Consider the following 26,100-nt stretch of genomic DNA (forward strand, 5'->3'; position numbering starts at 1 on the left):
AATGTCAATTAATTTAGGTCTTCTCTCTCTCTTGATTTTAGTTTGGCTAAGAGTTTGGCTATCTGGTTTGTCTTTGTTAAGAATCAGCTCTTGGGCTGGAGAGGTGGCTCACTGGTTAGGAGCACTGGCTGCTCTTCCAGAGGTCCTGAGTTCAATTCTCAGCAACTGCATGGTGGCTCACAACCATCTGTAATGAGATCTGGTGCCCTCTTCTGGTGTACAGGCATGCATGCAGACAGAACACTGTACACATAATAAATAAATCTTTTTTAAAAAAGTCAGCTCTTTCACTGACACTTCTTTTTCTCCTCTTTTTTAAAATTATTTATTTCTTTTAATATTATATGCATTGGTGCTTTTCCTGCATGCACATCTGTATGAGGGTGTCAGATCCATTGGAACTGGAGTTAGAGACAGTTGTGAGTTACAGACAGAGTACCATGCGGGTACTGGGAATTGAACCTGAGTCCTCTGGAAGAGCAGCCAGTGCTCCTAACTGCTGAGCCATCTTTGAAAATTTCATACAATGTATTTTTTTTAATTTTTTTTTCTATCAGCTTGATACAATACAAATTCTTTTTTTTTTTTTTTTTTTTTTTTGTATTTTGAGACAAGGTTTCTCTGTATCTTTGGAGCCTGTCCTGGACTAGTTCTGTAGACCAGGCTGGCCTCGAACTCACAGAGATCCCTCTGCCTCTGCCTCCCGAGTGCTGGGATTACAGGCGTGTGCCACTACCGCCCGGCTAGTACAAATTCTTATCCTAATAGTGAAATGTTTCACTGATGCTTGCCCAGTGATTGAGTAAAACCAAAACTTATTATAAGCCACAGTCATCCTAGGGATCCCCCTGCTATGTAGCCTCCCTGGTTCTGTGGGTTGCAGTCTGATTGTTCTTTGCTTTATATCCACTTATAAGTGAGTACATGCCATGTTTGTCCTTCTGGGTCTGGGTTACCTCACTCAGGATGGTATTTTCTAGTTCCATCCATTTGCCTGCAGATTTCATGCTGTCATCATACAATGTATTTTTAAATTATTATTTTTAAGTGTATATGTTTTGCCAACATGTATATCTGTGCACCATGTATGCCCTTGGTATTTGCCGAGGTCAGAGGGCACCGGGTGCCCTGGAACCATAGTTCTAGATGGTTATGAACTGTCAGATGGGTTCTGGGAGTCGAACCTGGGTCCTTTGGAAAAGCCACAGTGCTCCTAAACGCAGAGCTATCTCTCCAGTCCCTCTGGGAAATCTTTAAAAGCTTTCTCTTCTTAATAGCTCTCTGACCTGGAAGAACAACAATGTCATCATCAGAATCCAGCAAAAAAAGGAAACCCAAGGTGATCCGAAGTGACGGAACCCCGACTGAGGGGAAACGGAACCGAACTGATGCTGAGCAGGTGAGATTAGCCAGGGTTCCGTGCTGCTGGGAAACTGCGGACTGTGGCCAAATAACTGCCCGTGAGTGTGCAGGAGCTCGGGGTCACATGTCCAGACCAGGTGACTAGAATTCCTGTGAGTGGACAAAAGATAAATGTTCACAGCAGGTGCAAGCCCACTGGATATGATTAGTGTCTGCACAGAGAGCATGTTCCAGCATGCTGTTCCCAGCTTCCCTATCGTCCTAAGGTTGGCACTAATTGCACAGCTCTAGAGCTCCCGAGAGATTTCATTCTTGGTACCAGAATCATGTGCCCACAGGACTTCTGTGGCCAAGGAACGCTTGTCATCAGTGGGGTTTTCTATTCCTTTTATCTATTTCTCTGTCCTGGAATCTATCAAGATGATTCATGACTTAGAATGTAGGATTTTTTTGGGGGGAGGGGGTGCGTTGAGACAGGGTTTCTCTGTGTAGCTTTGCGCCTTTCCTGGGACTCACTCTGTAGCCCAGGCTGGCCTCGAACTCACAGAGATCCACCTGCCTCTGCCTCCCGAGTGCTGGGATTAAAGGCGTGCGCCACCACTGCCTGGCAGAATGTCGGATTTTTTTGCTTTGTTTTGTTTGTTTGTTGAGACAGGTCTCAGATAGCCCAGCTTAGCCTCAAATTTGCTATGTAGCTGAGGGCCTCAGGAAGAAAAGCCAGTGCTCTCAACTCCTGAGCCGTCCCTCCAGCCCAGGCAAAGACTTATAAACAAGTGCAGAAAACAAGTCCTCTTTTACCATCCAGAACTCATTAAAAAAAAGATTTTTATGTGTTTAAGTTTTTTGCCTGCATCATGTGTACAGTCCCTGCAGAGACCAGAAGAGGGTGCTGGTTCCTTTGGAACTGGAGTTAACAGACAGTTGTGGGTAACCGTGTAATTGCTGGGAACTGAAGCTTCTGCAGGAGCAGTAGATGCTCTTCACCACTGAGCTATTACTCCAGACCCTCTGAATTAATTCTAATCTATATAAATGGAATTTATGGAAATAGTAAAGTAAAGGAAAATGAAACAACAGTTTTTTCCCTTCGTTTTAGGAAATCAAAATTAATGTAGAGATTTTTTTTCCCCCCACTGATCAAGCATTGCTGATTTGTTTATTTTTAGGTCTTGTGCTATAGTCCAAGCTGGCTTGAAGTCAGCATTGTCCAGCCTCAGTCTTCCAAGTGCTGTGATTATAGGAATATGCCATAATCCCTGGCTAATAGTGCTGTTTAACTTTTTGTATGTGTGTGGTGCACATGTATGTGTGTGTATGCACACATTGTGTGTTAGTGTCTGCAGGCTCACAGTTGATATCTTCCTTGGCCAATCTTTACCTTAGTTATTGAGGCAAACATCTATGTTTATTTGGATGAGAAATTTCCTTGATCAGCATGGACAATGTGGTCCTATCTTGTTTGAAAATAAAATAAAAATCCACAGTATTTACAGTGAAGTTGTTTTGGGCTGAGATGTGAAGTGATAGGCAATTAAGAAAATGTGTGGTATGTATTTAGGATATGTGGCACTTGTGTGCCATGGCGAACATGTAATAACTGTCAGAGGACAGCTGTAGGAGTTATCTCTTCAGTGATGTCAGTCCAGAACTCAGGTCATCATGGTGACCCACAGGTCGTGTTTTACTTTGTTTTTGATATTTCTTTTTTCTGAATTCTTGACATCAGGCATGCATTACTCTGTAATCAAAAAGAGACAGAGGTTTCTATTTTGAAAACAAGAGAAACATTTTAGAGGCTGGAGAAATACTTCAGCAATGAAGAACTCAATTAAGTCCTCTTATAAAGGACCTAAATTAAGCTCCTAGTACCTGTGTTTGGTGGCTTAAATCACTATAGCTCCAGCTCCCAGAGTGGCTAATGCCTTTGGCTTCCACATGCACATAACCACTCTCAGATACACACATATACATAATTTTAAAATATTAAAAAGAAATTATTGACCAACCTGGTCTACAGAGTGAATTCCAGGATGGCCAGGGCTGTTACACAGAGAAACCCTGTCTTAAAAAACCAAAAAAAAAGCCGGGCGGTGGTGGCGGCGGCGGCGGCGGCGCACGCCTTTAATCCCAGCACTCGGGAGGCAGAGCCAGGCAGATCTCTGTGAGTTCGAGGCCAGCCTGGGCTACCAAGTGAGTCCCAGGAAAGGCGCAAAGCTACACAGAGAAACCCTGTCTCGAAAAACCAAAAAAAAAAAAAAAAAAAAAAAACAACCAAAAAAAAAAAAAAAAGGACAAATTCCATAAATGGCCTGATTTGGGATTTTCTTATAATGTTCTGTTGTGTGAAACAGTATCTCATTGTGTAGTTCCAGTTGGCCTGGAATCATGATGGAGACCAGACTGGTCTCACACCGGCAATTGTAATGTTCTTACATAACGAAGGTTCTCGTTCTTATTGTTTGTGATCCTGGCAGGGAGACTCACCATCTACCCAGGACCTCTCTTCTTTCCTCCACAGGAAGGCAAATACTACAGTGAGGAGGCTGAGGTTGACCTGCGGGACCCTGGCAGAGACTATGAGCTGTACAAGTACACTTGCCAGGAGCTGCAGAGGTTGATGGCCGAGATCCAGGACCTGAAGAGCAAGGGCAGCAAGGATGTGGTAAGGAGAAAGGCTGCGTGCCACACCTGGTGTGTTGTACAACTGGAGCTCCTCTTGTGGTCATGAGTCTCTTCCTGATCTTGTTCTCTGTCACGTGATTAGGGTTGGGGTCTGGAGGATCCAGAGATCTGCCTATTCACTTGTTATAATTTGTCATAGCAACTCAATCTCCCATTATAGTATTAAAAGTACAAGATAACTTTTTTCTATGACTTTGGTATTATCCACTTAATATTTTTTACATGTCAGGCATTTTGCTAAGTATTGAGAAGTATGTGCAAGTAAATTACAGGGCCCAAAATGAAATTATCATGGATGTTAAATGAATTAGTCAGGCAGATATAAAACTAAAAAGTGTATCTAAAGACTAGACGGGTGAGTTAAAGAATTCACTTTTTCCCATCAGTCTTACTTATTTTCATGTATGTTGACCATTATTTAAGATTATTACATTCTATAGTTCTATTATTATAACCAAGCTTTATAGCTATTATTTTTATTACTGTCATTTAAATTATTTATAGAGGCCAAATTTTATGGTATGGCATTGCTGTGGTGAGGGTCTCCATAAGATCAGTAGGTGTAGGTATTACTATGCGAACTGGTTGCATTTGCTTTTTCCTTCCTCCCTCCCTCCCTCCCTTCCTCCCTTCCTTCCTTCCTTCCTACATTCCTTTGTCTTTGAAACTCCCTTTGTAGATCAGGCTGGCACTGAACTCTTGCCTCTGCCTTCTGAGTGCTGAGGTTAAAGGCATGTGTCATCATGCATGGTCTTAGTCTTCTGTTTCTTTCATGACATTTCTTACTGTTCCAGGCTCCCTGTGGAGTCTGTGGAGTCTGCTTATGGCCCTGGATGATGGAGTTGGTTTGGCAGCGCCTAAGGTCTGAAGGGAACCAAGCTGTCATCTGTTGGTGATCTTTACCATTTTCTTTGTGCACAGGCCATCGAAATTGAAGAGCGAAGGATCCAGAGCTGTGTGCATTTCATGACTCTAAAGAAGCTTAACCGATTAGCCCATATCCGGTTAAAGAAAGGAAGAGATCAGACCCATGAGGTAGAGTGGACTTCTCATCCCTCCTCTCTGTCCTCTCTTTAACCGACCCTTCACCCCTTCTCTGACTTTGCTGATGCTCAGTCCCGCCCCAAATTGCCCTGCTGACCTTGTCTTCCTTCAGGCCAAGCAGAAAGTTGATGCCTACCACCTGCAGCTACAGAACCTGCTCTACGAAGTGATGCACCTGCAGAAGGAGATCACCAAATGTCTGGAGTTCAAGTGAGTTTGGGAGGACAGGGCTTTGACACACATGTGGTACTGCTTGTTCTTGCATAGGCCAGTGTGAGCCATCCCTTTATAGGAGCATCAGCAGTTTAGAAGACTGCAGGGTTGGGGAAAGGGTCAGTAGATTACTTTGAGCGGGAGAAGCTCAAGCAGTCCTTCCAAACTACACAAAGAACTGTGAAAGCCTCTCTGACCCTTTTGCGTTTTGGGCTCAGCACTTGTTAAAAGCAATTCTTTCTCCTCAACATGTATTATTATTATATTGGCCTACTGTGCTATAGAATACCAGTACCTACTTGCCCTATTGAAAAAATAATGTACCTGTTGGTCAGCATCTCCCTCTCCGGTGCTATTTTTGATAGTGTGACAGTTGAAAATGTATAAAAACAGCATGAAAGAATGTGATGCCCTCCTCTATAATCATTGCTTAGATAGAAATTGGCAAACTCATAATATAGTGGAACTCGGGCAGGTGGCCACAGAAAAGGATCATGGGCTCTGGATTTAGCATCCAGCCTCTGCCTCTCACTAACTGTGTGATCTTGGACACATTTGAAAAATGGAAAAAGAGCCAGACAGTGGTGGCACATGCCTTTAATCCCAGCACTTGGGTGGCAGAGGGCTACCTGAGTTTGAGGCAAGCCTGGTCTACAGGGTGAGTTCCAGGACAGCAGGGCTACACAGAGAAACTCTGTCTCAAAAAAACAAAAACAAACAAGAAAAATTTTAAAAAATAAAGTATAGCTAAATTATATAATAATAAGTAGTAATTTTTAAATGGAGATAAAAATCTTCATCTCTTAAGAACTAGATGAGGTGAGGATAGCATGTAGTAGGTTCTTATTTATTTATTTTTTGGTTTTTCTAGACAGTTTCTCTGTGTAGCCCTGACAGTCCTAGAACTTACTTCTGTAGCCCAGGCTGGCCTCAAACTCACAGAGATTTACCTGCCTCTACCTCCTGAGCGCTGGGATTACAAGTGTATGCCATCACCGCCTGGCATGGTTCTCATTAGTGTGTGGTGGTGCTGATGCTTATTTCTCCAGGACCTGAGCACTCAGCTGCATTAACCTAGCAGAGAACCAGGCTTTTCTCTTGTAAGGATATCTATAAACAAGCAGAAATTAAAGCCTCTAGATTTTTTTCCACATCCAGTCCGGCCAGTCTGGCCTTTTCTTTTCTTATACTTATTCATGAAATGTCTTAAAGTTAGGTGTAGACTCTTAGGTTTGTTCCTCCAGGGTGACATGTCATGTCTCTGTTTCACCGTGACAGCATAAGCCTAGGCTATGGTGATCCTGAGTCTCTTAGCCGGTACATCTCCTGTTCAGCCAGGAGACATCTGTAAATTCATTAAGCATCCTTCTGAAGCCTTCAGCTAACTCATGGGTAAATAGGTTGGGCAGCATGGGCAAATGACCTTGTGGTATGACACTAATAGCCTCTCGTCATACTGAAATGTCTGTCATTGAGCATTTGCTGAAGGAATTCCATGATCTCAAGTAGCTATAGGCAGGGCTGCATAGGGGTAAATTGAACAACTGCCCCCGCGAAGCCACAATTTGGGGTCCTGAAAATGGATGCCTGATAACTTAGTTTTTGCTTATAGGTCAAAGCATGAAGAAATCGATCTGGTCAGTTTAGAGGAATTTTATACAGAGGCTCCACCAAACATCAGCAAGGCCGAAATCACCATGGGAGACCCTCACCAACAGACCTTGGCACGTCTGGACTGGGAGCTGGAGCAGCGGAAGAGGTAGTGCTTCCTCCTTCCTGACCTCGTTAACCACACGGTGGCAGTGCTGGGTCATGACCCAGGGTTAGACAGAATGGTCTCCAGGACCAAATCCACGTCCTTATTAACTCACACTGGATTATTCCAACTTGACTGGCCTCTTTCTGGGCTCAGTGGTAGGATGTTTGCCCACCATGCCCAAGGCTCTTGGCTCAATTTTCAACACCATAAGGAAATAAAAAAACAACTGCACTGTAAGATGGGTCAGATAGCTCAGTAGGTAAGAACTTGTGCAAGAGTTTGGACCTGAATTTGGATCCCAAGCGCGTGTGAAAAAGCTGGATAAAGTGGCGTGAGTCTGGGGTGTAGAGATGGGCAGATCCCACGAAGTGTCTAGGCAGTCAGCCTATCCTAATCAGAGAGCTCCAGGTTCAGTGAGAGGATTACAAAGACAGTTGGACTGACGTCTGGTCTCTACATGTGCATGCACGGATGAGTACATCACACGTGTGCATGTGCACACACACATACACAGATTATAGTGAGAAGTAAGAAATTATAGGGAGGGTCATGGAGGAAAGCAGGGTAACATAACAAGATATGATGTATACGTATGAAAGTCACAGTGAATCCTGTTTGGTTAGTGACTGTATTAGTTGTTTTCCTTGTTTCTGTGACAAAGTCCCCTAGCAGAAGCAACGGGAGGGGAAGGGCTCATCTCGGCTCACCTTTGTTCCTGGTCAGGAAGAGAAGAACGCATTCCTGACTGCGGGCTTTGTCTTCTCATGTAGTGTAAGACTCAAGACCGGGGAGTGGTGCCGCCCGCTTTAAAGCTTTCCTGTATTTTAACTGTGTGTGTGTGTGTGTGACCAGCAGGGGCCAAAAGAAAGCATCAGACCCCCCCTCCCCCAGAACTGGAGTTACATGTAATGGCTGTGAGCTGCTAAAGAGGGTGGGTACTGGAAACTGAACTCCGGTCTTCTACAAGAGCAGAACAGCAGGTGTCCAGCCCCGCTACTCTCTCTCTCTCTTTTTTTTTTTTTTTTTTTTTTTTTTGGTTTTTCGAGGCAGGGTTTCTCTGTGTAGCTTTGCGCCTTTCCTGGAACTCACTTTGTAGTCCAGGCTGGCCTCGAACTCACAGAGATCCGCCTGGCTCTGCCTCCCGAGTGCTGGGATTAAAGGCGTGCGCCACCACTGCCCAGCCCCGCTACTCTCTTTTAGAGTAAGTTTTCCCACCTCGGTTAACTTAGTCAAGAAACTCCCTCTACGGTATTCCAGGGGGCTCATCCCTAAGTGATTCTAATTGTGTGTGGGGGTGGGATGAGGGGGGCGGTGCTCACATGTGGAGGTCAGAAGACAGCTGTGTTATTTCGTTCCTTCCACTGTGGGTTTTGGGACTTGAACTCTGATCATCAGGCTTGAGCAAGCGCTTTCAATGCTGAGTCGTCTTGCTGGCCCTCGTAGGTGATTCTGGATCTTACCAAGTTGGATCAGTATTAACTGTCACAACCCTATCCTTTGTTAAGATGACACCAGGCATATCTCTATGTCTCTTTTAGACCACAGTCTCCTACCTCTTGTTATCATAGGTTCATGGCCATTCTGTAATGCAAAATATATCCAGTCCACCTCTAAAAGTCCCCATAGTTTTTAACATTCTCAACACTGTTCAAAATCCCAAGTCCAAAGGCAGGGTTTTTCTATACTGCCTAGACTGGCCACAAACTACTGCTCCAGCCCTCTTCTTGCCCCAGCTTCCCAGTGGTTGGAACTACAGGCATGCTACTACCATGTCTAGGCGTGAAAATAGTTTTTGTCCTTTAAAATTTTAACCCCTGAGGGACTGGAGAAGTGACTCAGTGGTTAGGAGTGTACACTCACTCTTCCAGAGGATCCCGGTTGGTTCCTGTCCTGTTTCAGCTGCCTCACTACCACCTGTAACTCCAGCTGAGGGGAGCCAATGTCTGTCCTCCTTGGACACCCTCACTCATGCACATATACCCCCTACAAACACACACAAATCCATATGATTTAAAAATATGCTAATAACTGACAACTAAATCCATTTTTTTCCTTTTAAGTGATTACAAAATTTCTTTTTTTTTTTTTTCCAAGACAGGATTTCTCTGTGTAGTTTTGGTGCCTGTCCTGGATCTCACTCTGTAGACCAGGCTGGCCTTGAACTCACAGAGATCTGCGTGGCTCTGCCTCCTGAGTGCTGGGATTAAAGGCGTGCGCCACCACCACCCAGCATGATTACAATTTTTATTTTGGGTTTTTGAGATAGGGTTTCTCTATGTAGTCCTGGCTGTCCTGGAACACTTGATGTAGACCAGGTTGGCCTCAACTCACAGAGATCCACCTGCCTCTGCCTTCCAAGTGCTGGGATTAATTTTACCTATTCTTACTGTGTGTGTGCATGATGTATGTGGGTGTATGTACCATAATGAGTGTGTGGAGGCCAGAGGACGACTTGAGTTGGTTCTCTCCTTCCACCTTACGTGAGTTCTGGGATTGATCTCAGGCCATCAGGCTTGCAGAGCAAGTGCCTTTATCCAGACTTACTGTGTAACCAAGGGTGACTTTGAACTCCTGCTCTTCCTGCCTCCACCTCCCAAGTGCTAGGATTATAGGCAGGCACTCTCACGTCTAGATTTATGTGGTGCTAGGCAAGCACTGTACCACTAGGTTGTAGCTTGAACTCCTAAATCAACACTTTTGTTGCTTGTCTTAGTTAGCATTTCTATTGTTGTGATAAAACACCCTGACCAAAAGCAACTTGGGGAGGAAAGGGCTTATTTCAGTGTACAACTCTCAGGTCACATCTATCACTGAGGGAAGCCAGGCAGGAAGCTGGAGTCCTTAACTGGAGCAGAGACGATGGAGGAATGCTGGTACTGGCTTGTTCCCCTTGGCGTGCTCAGCCTGCTTTTTTATACAACTGAGGACCCCCAGCCCATAGTAGGCGGGCCCTCCCCCAGGCCAATCTGATGAAGGCATTTTCTCAACTGAGGTTCCTCTTCCTAGATAACTCTGGTTTATGTCAAGTTGACAAAACAAAATCAGGAATCAATCCCCCCACCCTCTGTCTGTAACTCTGGGGATCCAACCCAAGGCCTCATCAGTATTAAGCAAGTGCTTTACCACTGAGCTACATCCCCAGCCATGTGGATCGAGCTTGGAATTTTTATTTTCCACATCTGTAAGCATATGCCTGTGCTAGTCTTACAGTGCTCTGTAAACATTGTTTCAGGAGGTTATACCACAATCCTAGGTATGGAAAAATCACAAAAGCATTCCTCTGTCGGACTTTTTAGGTTGTTTCCTTCTTGTACTCTCATAAATAATGCTCCTTACAAGGTGTTTTTTGGGGCTGCAATTACTTTGTTTTGTTTTTGGTACTGGACTTGGAATTCAGAACCTCACACATGTGAGCAAGTATTCTGTCACTGGGCTGCATACAGCCCCAGACTGTTTACAGTTTGTTTTTTGTTTTTCATGTGAGACAGGGCCTTGCTGTGTGACCAAGCTGGCCTTACACTCACAACGCCTTTACTTTGTCACTCAGGTAAGCCTTGAATTTGGAATCCTCCTGCCTTAACCTCTTGGGAGGCTGATGTTACTAACTTGCACCCTCAACTTTTCTTTTTCTATTTTTCTTTTTCTTTTTCTTGTTTTTTTTTTTTTTATTTGTTTGTTTTTAGAGACAGGGTTTCTCTGTTTAACAGTCCTGGCTGCCCTAGAACTAGCTCTGTAGACCAGGCTGGCCTCAAACTCACAGAGATTCGACCAACTTTTCTTTCTTAATATTTTTGTTTGTTTGGTTGTTTTTATTTTGTTTTGTTTTGTTTTTTTTTTGAGACAGGGTCTCACTATATAGCCTTGGCTGGCCTGGAACTCGCTATACAAAGACCAGGCTGGTCTCACAGATCTACCTGCTTTTGCCTCCTGAGTGCTAGGATTAAGGGGTACGAAACTATGCCTGACTTTTTAACTTTTTTTTTGTCTTGTTTTAGGACTTTTTTTTTTTAACTAATCATAAATAGAGTCATCCATGTTTTTCTTTTTTCTTTTTTTTTAATGAATACTGATATTCTTTTTTTTTTTTTTTTTTTTTTTTTTTTTTTTTGGTTTTTCGAGACAGGGTTTCTCTGTGTAGCTTTGCGCCTTTCCTGGAACTCACTTGGTAGCCCAGGCTGGCCTCGAACTCACAGAGATCTGCCTGGCTCTGCCTCCCGAGTGCTGGGATTAAAGGCGTGCACCACCACCGCCCGGCTTCTTTTTTTTTTTTTTTTTTTTAATGCCAAATGCCATTTATTGAAGGAGGGAGGAGGTCTTAAATACAGACTTACAGCACAATGGGAGAACCCCGGAGGGCAGAAGTTCGCTACTGATGTTTTACTAATCATAAATAGAGTGATCCATGTTTTTCTTTTTCTTTTTTTTTTTTTTTTTTTGGTTTTTCGAGACAAGGTTTCTCTGTGTAGTTTTGGTGCCTGTCCTGGATCTCACTCTGTAGACCAGGCTGGCCTCGAACTCACAGAGATCCTCCTGGCTCTGCCTCCCGAGTGCTGGGATCAAAGGTGTGCGCCACCGCCGCCCAGTGATCCATGTTTTTTTGAGACTATAACATATGTGCTTTTTTCATTGCATACTCTATAGATACAGCCCTTCTATTATGGTGACTTGACTCCTAATTTGTAGGAGATTTCTAGGGCTTTTTATTGGCCTATCTGCTGTTTTTATTGCAGAAACATCTGTTTCTGTACTTGCCTTTGGTACAAGTTATGAATTTAGTAAACACAGTGTATGCTTCTTAGGAGTCTGTATCAATATTTTGCTCAGGTAGGCTGGCCTGTCACTCTCCTAACTGTCTGCTGTATACAGTCTGACTCAGAATCCATTCCTGCCTACCCCACTCCCGAAGTGTGGGTCTTGTTAAGTCATGTAGTTGCCTCATCTGATATGTGGAAAATTGGGGTCTAGCCTCTCAGGTAGCATGTGGTGCAGAGACCACAGGGAAGTACCCCCCAGTACTCATGGGCAAAACCTCTCAAGAGGTGTAGGCATGGATTCATGGACGAGTAACTGAGCTGAATGAATCACTTTGGGCAAGTCGTGGGATAAGAAGAGTCCCGGCTGCTCCCCTGAGAAACCTGTACCCGCATTAGGTGTAATAACATCCTTGAGTCTCTCACCCGTCCTGAAGTAAATGCCCTTGCTTAAATCTACATTAAAGTCTTTCCTGCACAGTTGATGACGTGCTTGCCTACTGTGCACAAAGCCCTGGGTTTGCACACTGGTCCTGCATAATATCAGGTGTGGCAGTGTACCCCTGTAATCCCAGCATTGGGGAACGTGGAGGCAGGAGGATCAGAAGTTGAAGGTTAGCCTAGACTACATGAGACTGTTTTAAAAAGAACAGGCTCTTCTTGGGCTGGAAGTACTTGCCACCATGCCTGAGGACCTCAGTTTAGTCCCTGGGAGCCACATTGTGGAAGGAGAGAATTGACTTCCATAAGTTGCCTTCTGATTTCCATGGGCATCCATATACATGTGTACTCACGCATCCAGACACACTCAGTAAATGCTTTTAAGAATTCAAAAAAAAAAAAATCCTCAAACTTGCTTTTTTAAAAATATCTTCTTGCTAGGCCTGATAGTATAGGTCTGTAGTCCTAGCTTCTTGGGAGGCTGGGCTAGCCTGAGCTACAAAGTGAGTTCTAAGTTGTGCTAGATAATTTTTTTTAATATTGTTTCTTTATGACTTTACATCTTCTTTTTAAAAATATTTATTTATGCCGGGTGGCAGTGGCACATTCCTTTAATCCCAGCACTCAGGAGGCAGAGCAAGGCCAGCCTGGTCTATAGAACGAGATCCAGGACAGGCACCAAAACTATACAGAGAAACCCTGTCTAGAAAAAACAAAACAAAAAATATTTATTTATTTTTTATGTGCATTGGTGCCAATGTGAGGGTACCAGATTCCCTAGAACTGGAGTTACAGACGGTTGTGACCTGTCATGTGGGTTCTGAGAATTGAACCTGGGTCCTCTGGAAGAGCAGCTAGTACTCTTAAACACTGAGCCATCTCTCTAGCCACATGCTGGCTAATTTTTTGTCAACTTGACACAAACCAGAGTTATCTGAGAGGAAAGAACCTCAACTGAGAAAATACCTCCATAAGATTGGCCTATAGGCAAGCTTGGGGAGCATTTTCTTGATTAATGTTTATGTGGAAGGGCCTAGCCCTCTGTGGTGGGTGCTAACCCTACTTAGGTGGTCCTTGGGTATATAAGAAAACAAATTGAGCCTGGCGGTGGTGGCACAAGCCTTTAATCTCAGCACTCAGGAGGCAGAACCAGGTGGATCTCGAGTTCAAGGCCAGCCTGGTCTACATAGTAAGTTCCAGGACAACCAGAGCTGTTACACTGAGAAGCCCTGTCTTGAAAAACAACAACAACAAAGAAAGAAAGAACGAAAACAAACTGAGCAAAGCATGAGGACCCAGCCAGTAAGCAGCGTTCCTCCACGGCCTTTTCAGTTCGGGCCTCCAGGCTCTTGCCGTGAGTTCCTGCCCTGACTTCCCAGAACTGTAAGATGAAGCAACCCTTTCCTCCTTGAGTTGCTCGGGGTCTTGTTGCTGTATTACAGCACTAGAAGCCCTAACTAAGACAGAGGTTAACATGTCTAACTTGGGGAAACCCTGTCTCAATGAGAAATAAGGAAAGAGAAGGAAAAGAAAAGTGTCTGTCGTCTGCGGATGGTGGCCCATTTGTGATCTCGTCACTTGGAAGACTGATGCAGGAAGCTTGTCCAGAGTTCACAGGCTAGCTTGACCCAGTTTCAAATAAAGGGCAAATGACGTAGCTCAGGTGATAACTGCTGCCAAGCCTGACAGCTTGGCTTTGATCCCCAGAAACCCATGGTAGGTCAATTGTTCTCTGACCTTCACATGTGTGCCATAATACACGTGCCCTCTCCCTGCCCACATACACAATAAATACATGTAATAAAAATGTTTTAAGTCCACGTCTTCGAGGATTTATGCGGTCACTGAGTATGGTAGTGCTTGTATGGAATGCACCGAAGGACTTGGCACATAGTGAGTGCTGGGTATCATTAGAATTGTCACAGCTGTTCCAGGTAGAGTGCGGGAGTGAGCAGGTATGTTGGTATCCCTGCAAGGCTTTCGTGACAGTGCCCTGTGTGCCCCTGTAGGCTGGCAGAGAAGTACCGAGAATGTCTCTCCAACAAGGAGAAGATCCTGAAGGAGATTGAGGTGAAGAAGGAGTATCTGAGCAGCCTGCAGCCTCGTCTCAACAGCATCATGCAGGTGAGCGTGGCTCTGCCTTCACCACAGAGCCACAGAGCCTCCTCATCCTAGCCAGGTTACACTGGGAATGCTTTTCTGGGAAGGACGAGTTCTGTTCTGGAGTAAAGGAATACCGGGCTCCTGGCTCTGGACTGTTGTTTATCCATAGCTTTCAGGTAACATGACTCAGATTTGTTAAGTTCGGTCCACCCCTTCCCTGCATGCTCCTCACCAGCCTGCTGTCCCTAGGCATTTAAACTTGCTTCCTTTCCTGAGAACAGCTGGAAGGTTCCCTAGACACCTCAGGGGCTGATGGTGAAAAGTAGATCACTCTCTGAAAAGAACTTGTCTCACTTTGAAAAGCTTCCACTTTACCCATATAGAATCAATCAATCAATCAATCTCTCTCTTTCTCTCTCTCTCTGTCTCTCTGTCTCTCTCTCTCTTCCTTCTCTCTTCCTCTCTCTCTCTCCCCCTCTGTCTATCTATAAAATGTGTATGTGTATACACACACACACACACACACACACACACACACACACACACACACACACGTGAGTTTGTGTATATGACCTGATTTTTGTTTGCTTGTGATGCCAGGTTTGGTCTAAATCCTTTATTTTTATGAAGAAAGATAAATGGCTAATATAGAGGAACTAGAGAAATTATAAATCCATTTTTCTAGGACTTGGCCAGGTCTGCCCATCTTCCCTTCCTAGACATGGAATTAGAGTTGTTAACAAAAATGTATTTTTCTGGTAAAACTTGATAATAGGAGAAAAAGAACATGAAGCTGGGCTGCCAGTGGACCTGGGAAGTTGAGGCAGGAAGACTGAATTTAAGGCCAGGTGGGAATGAATAAAGAGCGGACTCAGGCTACTTAGACAATTTTGCAGGACTATTTCTCAAAGAACCAACAAGCTGGGTGTGGTGGTGCATGCCTTGAGGCCAGCCTGGTGTACGTAGAAGTTCCAGACTAGCCTGGTCTACATAGTGAGACTCTGTCTCAAACAAACAACACAAAGAGAGAAGGGGAGAGATGGAGATGAAGGGGAGCAGGAGAGCGAAGGTGAGAATGGGAATTAGCAGTTCCGGTTGTATTCAACACCCCAGGCCCTCTGCACTGCTCTGTGTTAGGTGTGGTGCCACCCTACTGCCTGATAGGCCATGTAGAGCATACCACTCGTAGGGCAACTAGATAAAAGATCTATTACTAAACAAACAGTATAATTTCACTTGTGTGCTTTGGTTTGTGGTGTGTCTATGTGGAGATTATATATATGCATGAGTTTTGTGTGTACTTTGTGAAAAACTTGGAGTCATACCAAACCATTAACAGTTACCTTGCCAACTGCGTGGTTTTGTTTCATAAAATAAACTTGAATATTCCTTTTATCTTTTTCCCCTTTCTTTGTTTCTCTCTCTCTCTCTCTCTTTCTTTTTTTTTTTTTTTTTTTGTCTTTTGAGAGAGGGTCTCGAGGGGGTTGGGCATTTAGCTCAGTGGTAGAGTACTTGCCTAACAAGTACAAGGCCCTGGGTTCGGGTCTCAGCTCCAAAAAAAAAAAAAAAAAAAAAAAGAAAGAAAGAGAGGGTCTCTCTCTACCTCTCTACATTGCCCTGGCTGTTCTGGAACTCCCGATGTAGAGCATGCTGGCCTCAAACTCAGATCTGCTCATCTCTGCATCCTGAGTCCTTAATCCCAGCACTGGGGGGGGGGGGGGGGGGGGGCGGGGGACGACCAGAGGCAGGAGGATCTCCGTGAGTTCAAGGCCAGCCTGGTCTGCAGAGTGAGTTCCAGGACAGCCAGGGCTGTTACACAGAGAAACCCTGTCTCAAAAGCAAAACAAAACAAAACAAAGCAAACAAACAGACAAACAGCAAACGAAGCGATCGTAAGCACCCGTGTGGTAGACTGAAGCGATCATAAGCACCCGTGTGGTAGACTGAAATGTGCCCCTGTTGCTTGCAGGCGTCCCTCCCTGTGCAGGAATACCTGTTCATGCCCTTTGACCAGGCGCACAAGCAGTATGAGACGGCCAGGCACCTGCCGCCTCCCCTCTACGTGCTCTTCGTGCAGGCCACTGCATACGGGCAGGCCTGCGGTGAGTGAGGGGCAGGGGGGGGGGGGGCGCTGAGGGAGAAGGAGCCATAGGGAGGAAGAGCTGCCTGCCAGGAGAGTTCCCCAGCTTTGCCCAGGAGCCCTCAGGTGGCAGATGCTGCCTCCCCTTTGCTCCTTGAACCAGCTAGCCTGAGGCTTGACTCATGTGATGGGCATTTCAGAGTGGATGGCTTTGAATCTTTCTGAACCTGGCTGTGTAGCTCTTCGGTACAGCGCCCAGGCAGCCTATGTAGGCTCTCAGGTGCTCAGTGTCTCCTTTGTGGTTTGGGGGTGGGGTGCTTGGTGAATTCAGGTCCTAGGCAGCACTCCCAGGCTTTCCCATGCCCAGGCTCAGCCTGCATGACTTCCTGGTGAATTGCCAGGTGACAGGATGAACCCCCAGTGTGCTCAGGACAGCCCGCGAACTCTGCGAAGGTCTTAGAAAGGTTTTTGATGTGCTCCAATGCAGCTTCCACTTAGCACTAAACTTCTCTTCCTTGTTCACACTTTACCCCATGGCATCAGAAAGACCTGTGCATGTCCCTGTGCACGCCCCTGTCCCAGCCATGGCACCAAGACATTACTGTGTCTTTTCTTGTGTCTTCTTGGTCCGTCTCGTCCTCTCCTTCCCCTTTGTTCTCTTCCGTTGCCATCATCAGCTCATATGAAATCCTCCTCCCAGCCCCCTAGACAGGGTGAGTAACTTTCTTTTGTGTTTAAAGTTCTTCCGTTTCCACTTCTGTTTTCCTGTAGAATTCAAGACTAAACTATTAAAAAGAATATTGTAGGTAAGGAGTGTGATTCTGTGGTAGAGTGATTGTCTAGCATGTGGAGGATGAGTATGATCCCCAAGACAGTCTCCAGTGCTCACGTGGGGGTCACCAGCTTGTTAGGGCTGGGCTGGGCTGGTTTGTGTATTATTTCCAGATATAAAGCAGAAGTTGGCTATGGGGGAGGTTTTCCTTCCTTTATAGTGTAGCTGGGCGAATGGTATCAGGGTTCAGTGACATTCTTACCCTTAAGATAGAGGAGGAGGAGCTGGAGTGTAGCTTAAGCCCTATATTCCATCCCTACTACCATCAGGGGGAAAAAAAGGACAGAGGAGGTAGAGTGTGGCTTATTTGCTCATAGCAGTAGGATCCTGGAGTTCCATATCAGGCAAAGTGTGTGGAACAGATTGTTAACTGAGTGCTTGAGAGCCAAGCCCAAGGGAATCAACCTGGAGAGGACTCTGCTGTATCTGTTCCTGGTGGTGCTTTCTGACTTCACTGAGCATTAGGTTTCTCTAAATGTCTATAATAATAGTATGCCCCTAGACGGTTGTCATGAGACTTAAGAATGTATTTACTTGTTTATTTTGTGGTGCTGGGGACCAAAGCCACAGCCTTATGTGTGTTAACTGTGTGCTCTTCTGTGTTACATTCCTCACACCAAAACTAAAGTAACTAAAATTTAACTGCCGCTCAACCAACAGTTGCTGTTCTCCAAGTCTCCATTTTTTAGATATAGAAATGGAGCCTCAGATCAGTAAGTTATCTCCAGGTCACAAATTCAGTAATGAGTGGCATAGGAATCAGGTCTGGGACCAGGCTGCAGCATCCATGTTCTTACCTACTCTTCTCCGCTGCCCTGGGAAACGAGACAGCGCTGACCAGGTGCTCGGTGACTGCAGGACACAGGAACTTTTTACAGAGCCGCCCATCATCTCTGGGATGTGGCTGGGTGTGGGCTTCTGGGAGAGAGCTTTTTAGGACAGCTGGTGGAAGAGTCCTTTGGCGTGGCAAACCCAGGGCTCGAGTTCCTGGGCGTTGCACCGCTCTCAGGGACGCCTAGCTGGGAAGCAGCACTTGGGAGTGTCTGTTCTTAGCAAACCACAGAGAGAAGATTTAGTTCTGTCTCCTTCCTCTGTGTGGAGTGAGTTTGCCCTCCCCCTCAGTCAGCAAGGAACGGGGGCAGGTGTTGGAGAAACACAGCTGCCGGGTTGGCTTGCACTGAGCAGCCTCCAGCAGCGTTCCCAAGAGGCCCCTCCTTACCTCCAGATAAGACGTTGTCGGTGGCAATCGAAGGCAGTGTGGACGAGGCCAAAGCTCTCTTCAAGCCCCCCGAGGACTCTCAAGGTAACATGGTGATAGGGATACTTCACCCAAGGATACTAAGTCACTCCCAAAGGACCAAGAGTCCTTGGAGAAATAGCTGGACTGATGCAGTATAGCAGCAGTCAGTTTTAGGGCAGGCCCAAGAGAACTCAGTTCCCAGAATCACCCAATGTAGCCTTTGGATTTCAGCTCTGCCACTTTGACTCTGAGGAAGGCGCATAACATATTTTGAGGCTGTTGACTCATTGTAGAAGGTAGCTGGCAGCTGGTTACAGGTTAATAATGCCTGTCATACACAAATTCTGGAGGTTGCAGTAGGAAAACTGCCAGAGGTTTGAAGCCAAATTGATCTATAAAACAACTTCCAGACCAGCCAGGGTGACATATTAAGACCCTATCTCAGTACCCCCTGCAACCCCTGAAAAGAAAAATAAATTCCTCATATAATCATTGTGTGGATTACATGAAAGAACAGTCTTAATTTCTCACACAGCAGCCCTCTAATTATACAGCGGCCACTGTTACTTATGCTGCTCTTAGAACCAATCGTACACCAACGAAAGGCTTTATGCACCATAAAAATGACATTTAAAAGACTCTCGAAAAACAGGGCCGGGCAGTGGTGGCACACACCTTTAATCCTAGCACTTGGGAGGCAGAGCCAGGCAGATCTCTGTGAGTTCTAGGCCAGCCTGGTCTACAGAGAGAGATCCAGGAGAGGCACCAAAACTATCCAGAGAAACCCTGTCTGGATAAACCAAACAAACCAGGACTGGAGGCTGGGGAGATGGCTCAGCAGGTAAAGTGCTTGCTGCCAACATGAAGACCTCGTTCTGATCCCTAGCCCCACATCAAAACCAGCAGGGTTATGCAGTGCATGCTTTATACTCCAGTACTGGGGGTGAAGAACAGCAGATCCCAGGAGCTGGCTGGCCAGCCAGTCTAGCTGGAATGTCCAGTGCAGTAAAAGACTGCCTCAAAAATAAAGAACTAAATGAACAGGTGGGCATGGCAGCACACGCCCTTAATCCCTGCACTCAGAGGCAGAGGCAGGCAGTTCTCTGTGAGTTTGAGGCCAGCCTGGTCTACAAAGCGAGTTACAGGACAGTCAGGGCTATATAGTCCCTGTTTCAAAAGAAAACAAAAATAAGGTGGAGAGATGATTGATGAGTGCATTCTGAGTACAACATCTGGCCTCCTTGTGTGCCCATATGGGGGCAAGTTCACACACACACACAAACACACAAAACAACAACAACAAAAACCCAGGCTGGTAGGTTTATAAATTGCTCTTCCTTTCCATTATGTTTTTTTTTTTCCCTCCGGTTTTTTGAGACAGGGTTTCTCTATATAGTTTTGGTGCCTGTCCTGGATCTCGCTCTGTAGACCAGGCTGGCCTCAAACTCACAGAGATCTCTCCTGGCTCTGCCTCCCGAGTGGTGGGATTAAAGGCGTGCGCCACCACCGTTCGGCCCACTATGTTTTCTATGCCAAGTAAGGAGCAGCCAGTTAACTCAGTTCTCATTTGAAGACACTCATACAAAGGACGGTCTGGATGGGCCCCTGAGTCCCCGTGGTTGAGGTTTGTCGTCAGGGAGCCTGTGCGGCTATCCCACTTCTCACTTCCTTCTCTGTGTGGCTTCAGATGATGAGAGCGACTCGGACGCTGAAGAGGAGCAGACCACGGTGAGCCCCGTTTCCATGCTGATGTTTTCACGGAGCACAGTCCTGAAACCCAAAGAAGACTGAATAAGTGTCTGCTGGGACAGGAGCCCGGCAGCTGGGTAGCTGAGGCTCTGGGAGGCATATAACTCATGCTTGGGTATTTCTTTTGTCCAGAAACGGCGTCGACCCACACTTGGGGTTCAGTTGGATGACAAGCGCAAGGAGATGCTGAAAAGGCACCCACTGTCCGTCTTGATTGATCTGAAGTGCAAAGGTCTGACTGTACGCCCTTAGTTCCCATAGTTCCTAAGAGCTTGGCCAGTTGTTGGTGCAAAGGGTCTAGTAAACTAGAGACTCTTGGCTTATAGTATTTCAATCTCCCAGTTTTACTTTGCCTCCTTTTTTACCATGTAGTGTGTGTGTGTGTGTGTGTGTGTGTGTGTGTGTGTGTGTGTGTGTACGCACATACCACTGCAACAGGCACATAGAAGTCAGAGAACAACATGGGGAATTGATTCTTTCCACCATGAGGGTCTCAGGAATTGAGCTGAGACCATCAGGTGGCAAGTGCCTTAACCCTCTGAACTGCCTCCCTGACCATTTTTCACTTTACATGGAGTCGTGGTTTTTGTTTGTTTGTTTGGTGGTGGTTGTTGTTTTTTGAGACAGGGTTTCTCTGTGCAGTTTTGGTGCCTGTCCTGGATCTCACTCTAGACCAGGCTGGCCTCGAACTCATAGAGATCCGCCTGGCTCTGCCTCCCAAGTGCTGGGATTAAATGTGTGCGCCACCACCGCCCAGCGTGTTTTTGTTTTTATTTTATCCTTTTGAGATGGGGGTTGGGGAGGGTCCTTACTATGTAGTCCTGGCTGTCCTAGACCTTGCTCTATAGAACAGGTGGCCTTGAACTTAGAGATCCTCTTGCCTCTGTCTTGCAAAAGCTGGGATTAAGTGTTTGTACCACCACACCTGATCTCTGATGTGCTGATTCATAAATGATCTCTTCTCTCCCTGCTCTCCCAGACAACAGTGTGCTTCATCTGACTTTCTACTATCTCATGAACCTCAACATCATGACAGTGAAGGCCAAAGTGACAACTGCCGTGGAGCTGATCACCCCCATCAGTGCAGGGTAGGGAAGGCACTGCGGATGGGGGTGCGGGGAGAGCCGCTGTTCTCCAGTGCTCCCTCAGACTGTGAGAGGCTCCTGTGCCATGCTGATCACCCCCATCAGTGCAGGGTAGAGAAGGCACTGCGGATGAGGGTGTGGGGAGAGCCCCTGTTCTCCAGTGCTCCCTCTGACTGTGAGAGGCTCCTGTGCCATGCTGACTTGTGTTATCGTGTCCCCACAGCATGGGAGTCCTGGCACATCACTGAGATTTAGAAGTGCTTTACGTTCGTGAAGCCCTCTTACTGCACAGCAGATGAAACAGGTGATAACAGCGTATCTGCTGTGTAGGGCAGAGCCACAGGCTGTTGTAGCCAGTCAAATGCATGTAAATGCATGAGTGAGCTATGGGAGACAGGACCAAATTGACAGATTTGGGCCCTTCCTTCTTTTCCCATTTCTGTCCCAAGGTGCCGGGATTTTTGTTTCCCAGCTCGGTTCAGTCCCCAGGTTTGTCCTTAACTTGGTGGTAAGTGGAGGATTATAAACAGGCAGCAGCAGCATCCCCAGGAAGCCCCTGACCACGGCAGTCTTGTTCTCTAGTCCAGAGTAGCAAGAGCAGAGGACAGAAAGAACCTGGGAGTAAACTAGCCTACACTTAGAGGATCACTGCCCTGCCTGGCCTGGCCCTGCCTGGCCTGGCCCTTCTGTCACCTGGAGAAAGAACACTGAGGCCCATTAAGGCACAGGGCTGGTGCCTCCCCATTGTGCCAGATGGGAGGAGTCTCCTGACTCTAGACACCCCCCTCCCCACACCACCACCACCACCATCCCCACCCCCCACCCACCCCCACCCCCCCCCACCCCCGCACTTAGGTCTATACTCTCTCCAGGCTTTTGCAACCTTTGCTGGGTAGTGCTGGGCTACCTGGGGACATACCGGCTGCAGTTGACCGTGTTCCCAGCAGAGGGAGTCCAGAGCTTGGTTCTGAGTTCCACATCGCAGCTGGGTCTTTCATTCACTGAACAGTTCTAGGATACTCCTTTTGAGAGGGGTGTCACTGTGTTGTCCTGGCAGGCCTGGAACTGGCTATATAGACCAGGCTGGCGTCCGACTCATAGAGATCCTGCTGATTCTTGAATTCAAAGTAGTGAGATCCTGGGCTATGTTGTGAGTTCCAGGCTAGGATACATAGTAAGATCCTATCTTCAAAAGAATGAGATTAGGGAGGTAGAAATGCTAAGCGATCTGATCATTACTCATTGAATTAATCTGTCAAATGACTACACCATGCCCTACAAATGTATATTATTTTTCCATATGTACAATATAGAGAAATTGCTCACAAGTTGGTGCCTCTCTAGTATACTCAAGGACTTGGGCTCAGTGTCCAGCCCAAAACATAAACTGAATTGTGCGTGTAAACTTATTGCTGTAATCATTTCTGGCACTATTTCTATTTCTAATTTCATGTGGCTTTCCTCCTCCAAAGTGGTGCCCTGGCCACCGGATAACGTGTGTCCGTGTGTGTCTGTTTGTATATGTGCAAGGACACATATGTGTGGAGAGCAGAGGGTTGACATCAGCTATCTTCCTCAGTCACTTTCCACCTTACTTTTTAAAACAAGGTCTCCCTGAACTTGGAGTATGTGGATTGAACTCAGGCTACCATGCTTGTGTAGGGAGCTCTTTACCAACTGAGTCACCTTCTCAGCCCCACTGAAATATTCTGGAAGAGATAACTTAAAAACAGCAAAACAAAATACTAAAGACTCCTGTTCTCAGGGGCCAGGAAGATGGCTTATTGGTAAAGCACTTGGTACGCAAGCCTGAAGACCTGAGTTCAATTCGTAGAACTCCTATAAAAAGCCAGGTATGACTGTTATCCTAGTGAGATGGGAGTTTGGGGCAGGAAAATCAGCTGGAAGCTCTCGGCCCAGCTTGCTTGGTGTACTCTGTACCATGGCAGAAGCAGGAGAGACCCTGTCTCAATAAGACAGAAGACAAGAACTGACTTGTACATGGATTTTTCTTTGGGCTGCCAGCTGGAAAAAAATGACACAGAGACTTATTATTAATTATAAAAGCTCAGCCTATACCTTAGGCTTGTCTCACCAGCTCATAAATTAACCCATTTCTATTCATCTACGTGCTACCACATGGCTCGAGGCTATTACCTCTCCTCCTGCCTGTCTGTTCCCTCTGTGTCCGGCTGGTGACTCCGCCTTTCTTCTTCACAGCGCGCGCTCTGTCCAGAAGTCCCTGCTATACCTCCTGCCTAGCTATTGGCCATTTAGCTTTTTTTTTTTTTTTTTTTTGGTTTTTCGAGACAGGGTTTCCCTGTGTAGCTTTGCGCCTTTCCTGGAACTCACTTGGTAGCCCAGGCTGGCCTCGAACTCACAGAGATCCGCCTGGCTCTGCCTCCCGAGTGCTGGGATTAAATGTGTGCGCCACCACCGCCCAGTCATTTAGCTTTTTATTAAACCAATCACAATGTCATATTTTTACACAGTGTAATCAAATATCTTATAACTTAAATTAATCCATATCTTTTAATTTACGTTCTTTTTTGTGGCTCGGTTACTTTTACTTTGTACTACCCATCCTGCTTCCTGTGCACCTGGCTGGTGACTCTGTCTTTCTTCTTCCCCTAGACCTCTCTGTCCCCAGAAGTCCCGCCTAACCTCTTCCTGCCTCGCTGTTGGCCATTCAGCTTTTTATTAAGCCAATCACAGTGACATATCTTTTTTTTTTTTTTTTGGTTTTTTTTCAAGACAGGGTGTCTCTGTTTCGGTGCCTTTCCTGAATCTAGCTCTGTAGACCAGGCTGGCCTCGAACTCACAGAGATCTGCCTGGTTCTGCCTCCCGAGTGCTGGGATTAAAGGCATGCGCCACTGCCACCCAGCCACAGTGACATATCTTTACACAGTGTAATCAGATATCTCAAAACACTGACTACTGAAAATTGTCTTCTGTGTGCCACAGTACACATGAACACAAAATAAAAATACTGTTCTTTCTGATCAGATAGTGTGAACTTTGGCCTCTCTACATACTAGCATCATGAGCTTCAATGTCCTACGTTTCAAAGCCTTGAATTTCTACCTTGAGAAATGGAATGATAATCCTCTGTGCTTCACAATATTGTGAGAGTCCACTGGCTTGAAGCACATAAAGGATTTGATGCACAGGAAACAGTCAGTGAAAGATCGTAGTAGAACCAGCTGTGATGACACACGCCTTTAATCCCAGCAGGCGGTGGGGGAACAGAAGCAGGCGGATCTCTCAGTTCCAGGACAGCGTGGTCTACAGAGTGAGTTTCAGGACAGCCAGGTCTACAGAATGAGTTCCAGGAGAGCCAGGGCTGCACAGAGAAAGCTTGTTTCCAAAAACAAAACAAAAAAGGAGGTGGTTGCCATCATAAGAGCCGAGTGGTACATTGCCACTCCCAAATGCCCAGGTCCACTTTGAGACACCATGTTGGCTGACATTCTCACTGCGGTCTTTTCTTCTGTAGAGACTTGCTGTCTCCCGACTCAGTCCTGAGCTGTTTGTATCCTGGAGATCATGGAAAGAAAACTCCAAACCCAGCCAATCAGTATCAGTTTGATAAAGTTGGGTGAGTAAGCAGGGCTTCAGCCTTCCCTGATTCTGTGTCTGCATCTGTTAGTTCAGGCCAAGCTGGAGACCTTTTAAGGCCAGAGCACCTTGGGGCTGGAGGGGACATCTTCCTATTTTTGCATAGAAGGCAAAGGGATGCCATGGAAAGATGAAAACTTGGGGAGTATAGGGACCCAAGAGTTAGGGATGTGGTTCAATAGTGGTATGGTGGGTTAGATCCCCAGTATCATAAAAACAGACAAACAAAAAACCAGCGTCGGCAATAAAATGAATGGCATGTTAATTCTCTTGAATAGTCAAGATTTTAAAAGCTATTTTCTGAGTGAGTAGAGCAGTGAAGAGGTCAGTGACTGCACTTTTGAGATTTGCTTTATGAGGCAAAAAGAAGTGAATATTGGAGATGAAGTTCCAGGTAGAGGTTTTATGCAGTTAAGGAGCTTCAGCTTGTGGGACTGGGATTGGCCTGTTTTTGGGGTACTGGGGAATGCCACAGTGTATACAGGAGGACTGTGTCCTGGGGCCAGGCAGTACTACGGATTGAGCCTAGGGCCTGTGTAAGGACTCTGCTCCTAAGCTGTGTTCCCAACTCACAAAATTATTTTATTCTGTCTTCTTTTCTACAGAATCCTGACTTTGAGAGACTATGTACTTGAGTTAGGTCACCCCTACTTGTGGGTACAGAAGCTGGGTGGCCTCCACTTCCCCAAAGAGCAGCCCCAGGTGTGTACTCTGACCCTGCCTCCTTGGCTGAGGGGCTGGACAGATTCCAGAAAGGCCTCTGATAGCCTTGTAGGGTTTTGATTCAGCAGAACATCTTCCTTTGAGGTTGTAATCTGACCTCCAGCCACTCCGGGCACTAAAATACCCTACCTGGTCTTCAAGCATTGAAACAACTTGGCTTTCCCTATGAGCTTGGTCGCCTTATAAACCAAAGATAACTTGGTCTTGCCCCAGATATAGCCCAGCTACAGCTTTTGCTGTCCTTGGACTTGTGTACAAGGCTGCTGCAGATGAGAATGGGCAAAATCCCGGGGGCCAGACACCCCAGAAGCCTGCCTTTTCTCAGGAGCCGGTCACAGCCTCAAGGGAACCCAGTATCTTGTGCTAACACTGCCAGGGCTTAGTATGTGACCTGTTATAGTGGGTAAACACTGCCAG

At 46.1% G+C, this 26,100-nt stretch overlaps 1 protein-coding gene across 3 annotated transcripts in view; it reads left to right on the forward strand.

The window, feature by feature from the left end:
- Nucleotides 1-26,100, forward strand: part of Thoc5 (THO complex subunit 5) — a 37,197-nt gene that overhangs the window by 2,178 nt on the left and 8,919 nt on the right. For 2 of the 3 annotated variants that reach the window (XM_052736381.1, XM_052736382.1), the window contains exons 2-15: nucleotides 1,278-1,399; nucleotides 3,881-4,024; nucleotides 4,966-5,079; nucleotides 5,201-5,298; nucleotides 6,914-7,060; nucleotides 14,262-14,376; nucleotides 16,325-16,457; nucleotides 17,113-17,148; nucleotides 18,493-18,570; nucleotides 20,195-20,235; nucleotides 20,389-20,488; nucleotides 21,236-21,344; nucleotides 24,839-24,940; nucleotides 25,566-25,662. In XM_052736381.1, coding sequence (XP_052592341.1) covers nucleotides 1,301-1,399; nucleotides 3,881-4,024; nucleotides 4,966-5,079; nucleotides 5,201-5,298; nucleotides 6,914-7,060; nucleotides 14,262-14,376; nucleotides 16,325-16,457; nucleotides 17,113-17,148; nucleotides 18,493-18,570; nucleotides 20,195-20,235; nucleotides 20,389-20,488; nucleotides 21,236-21,344; nucleotides 24,839-24,940; nucleotides 25,566-25,662 — 1,413 coding nt within the window. In that variant the 5' untranslated portion in view covers nucleotides 1,278-1,300. The remainder of the gene's footprint in view (nucleotides 1-1,277; nucleotides 1,400-3,880; nucleotides 4,025-4,965; nucleotides 5,080-5,200; nucleotides 5,299-6,913; nucleotides 7,061-14,261; nucleotides 14,377-16,324; nucleotides 16,458-17,112; nucleotides 17,149-18,492; nucleotides 18,571-20,194; nucleotides 20,236-20,388; nucleotides 20,489-21,235; nucleotides 21,345-24,838; nucleotides 24,941-25,565; nucleotides 25,663-26,100) is intronic. The other variant, XM_052736383.1, reaches the window with a different exon arrangement.

The sequence above is a fragment of the Peromyscus californicus genome, unplaced genomic scaffold (genome assembly GCF_007827085.1).
Source record: "Peromyscus californicus insignis strain IS unplaced genomic scaffold, ASM782708v3 Scaffold_13__1_contigs__length_99412109, whole genome shotgun sequence".
NCBI lineage: Eukaryota > Metazoa > Chordata > Mammalia > Rodentia > Cricetidae > Peromyscus > Peromyscus californicus.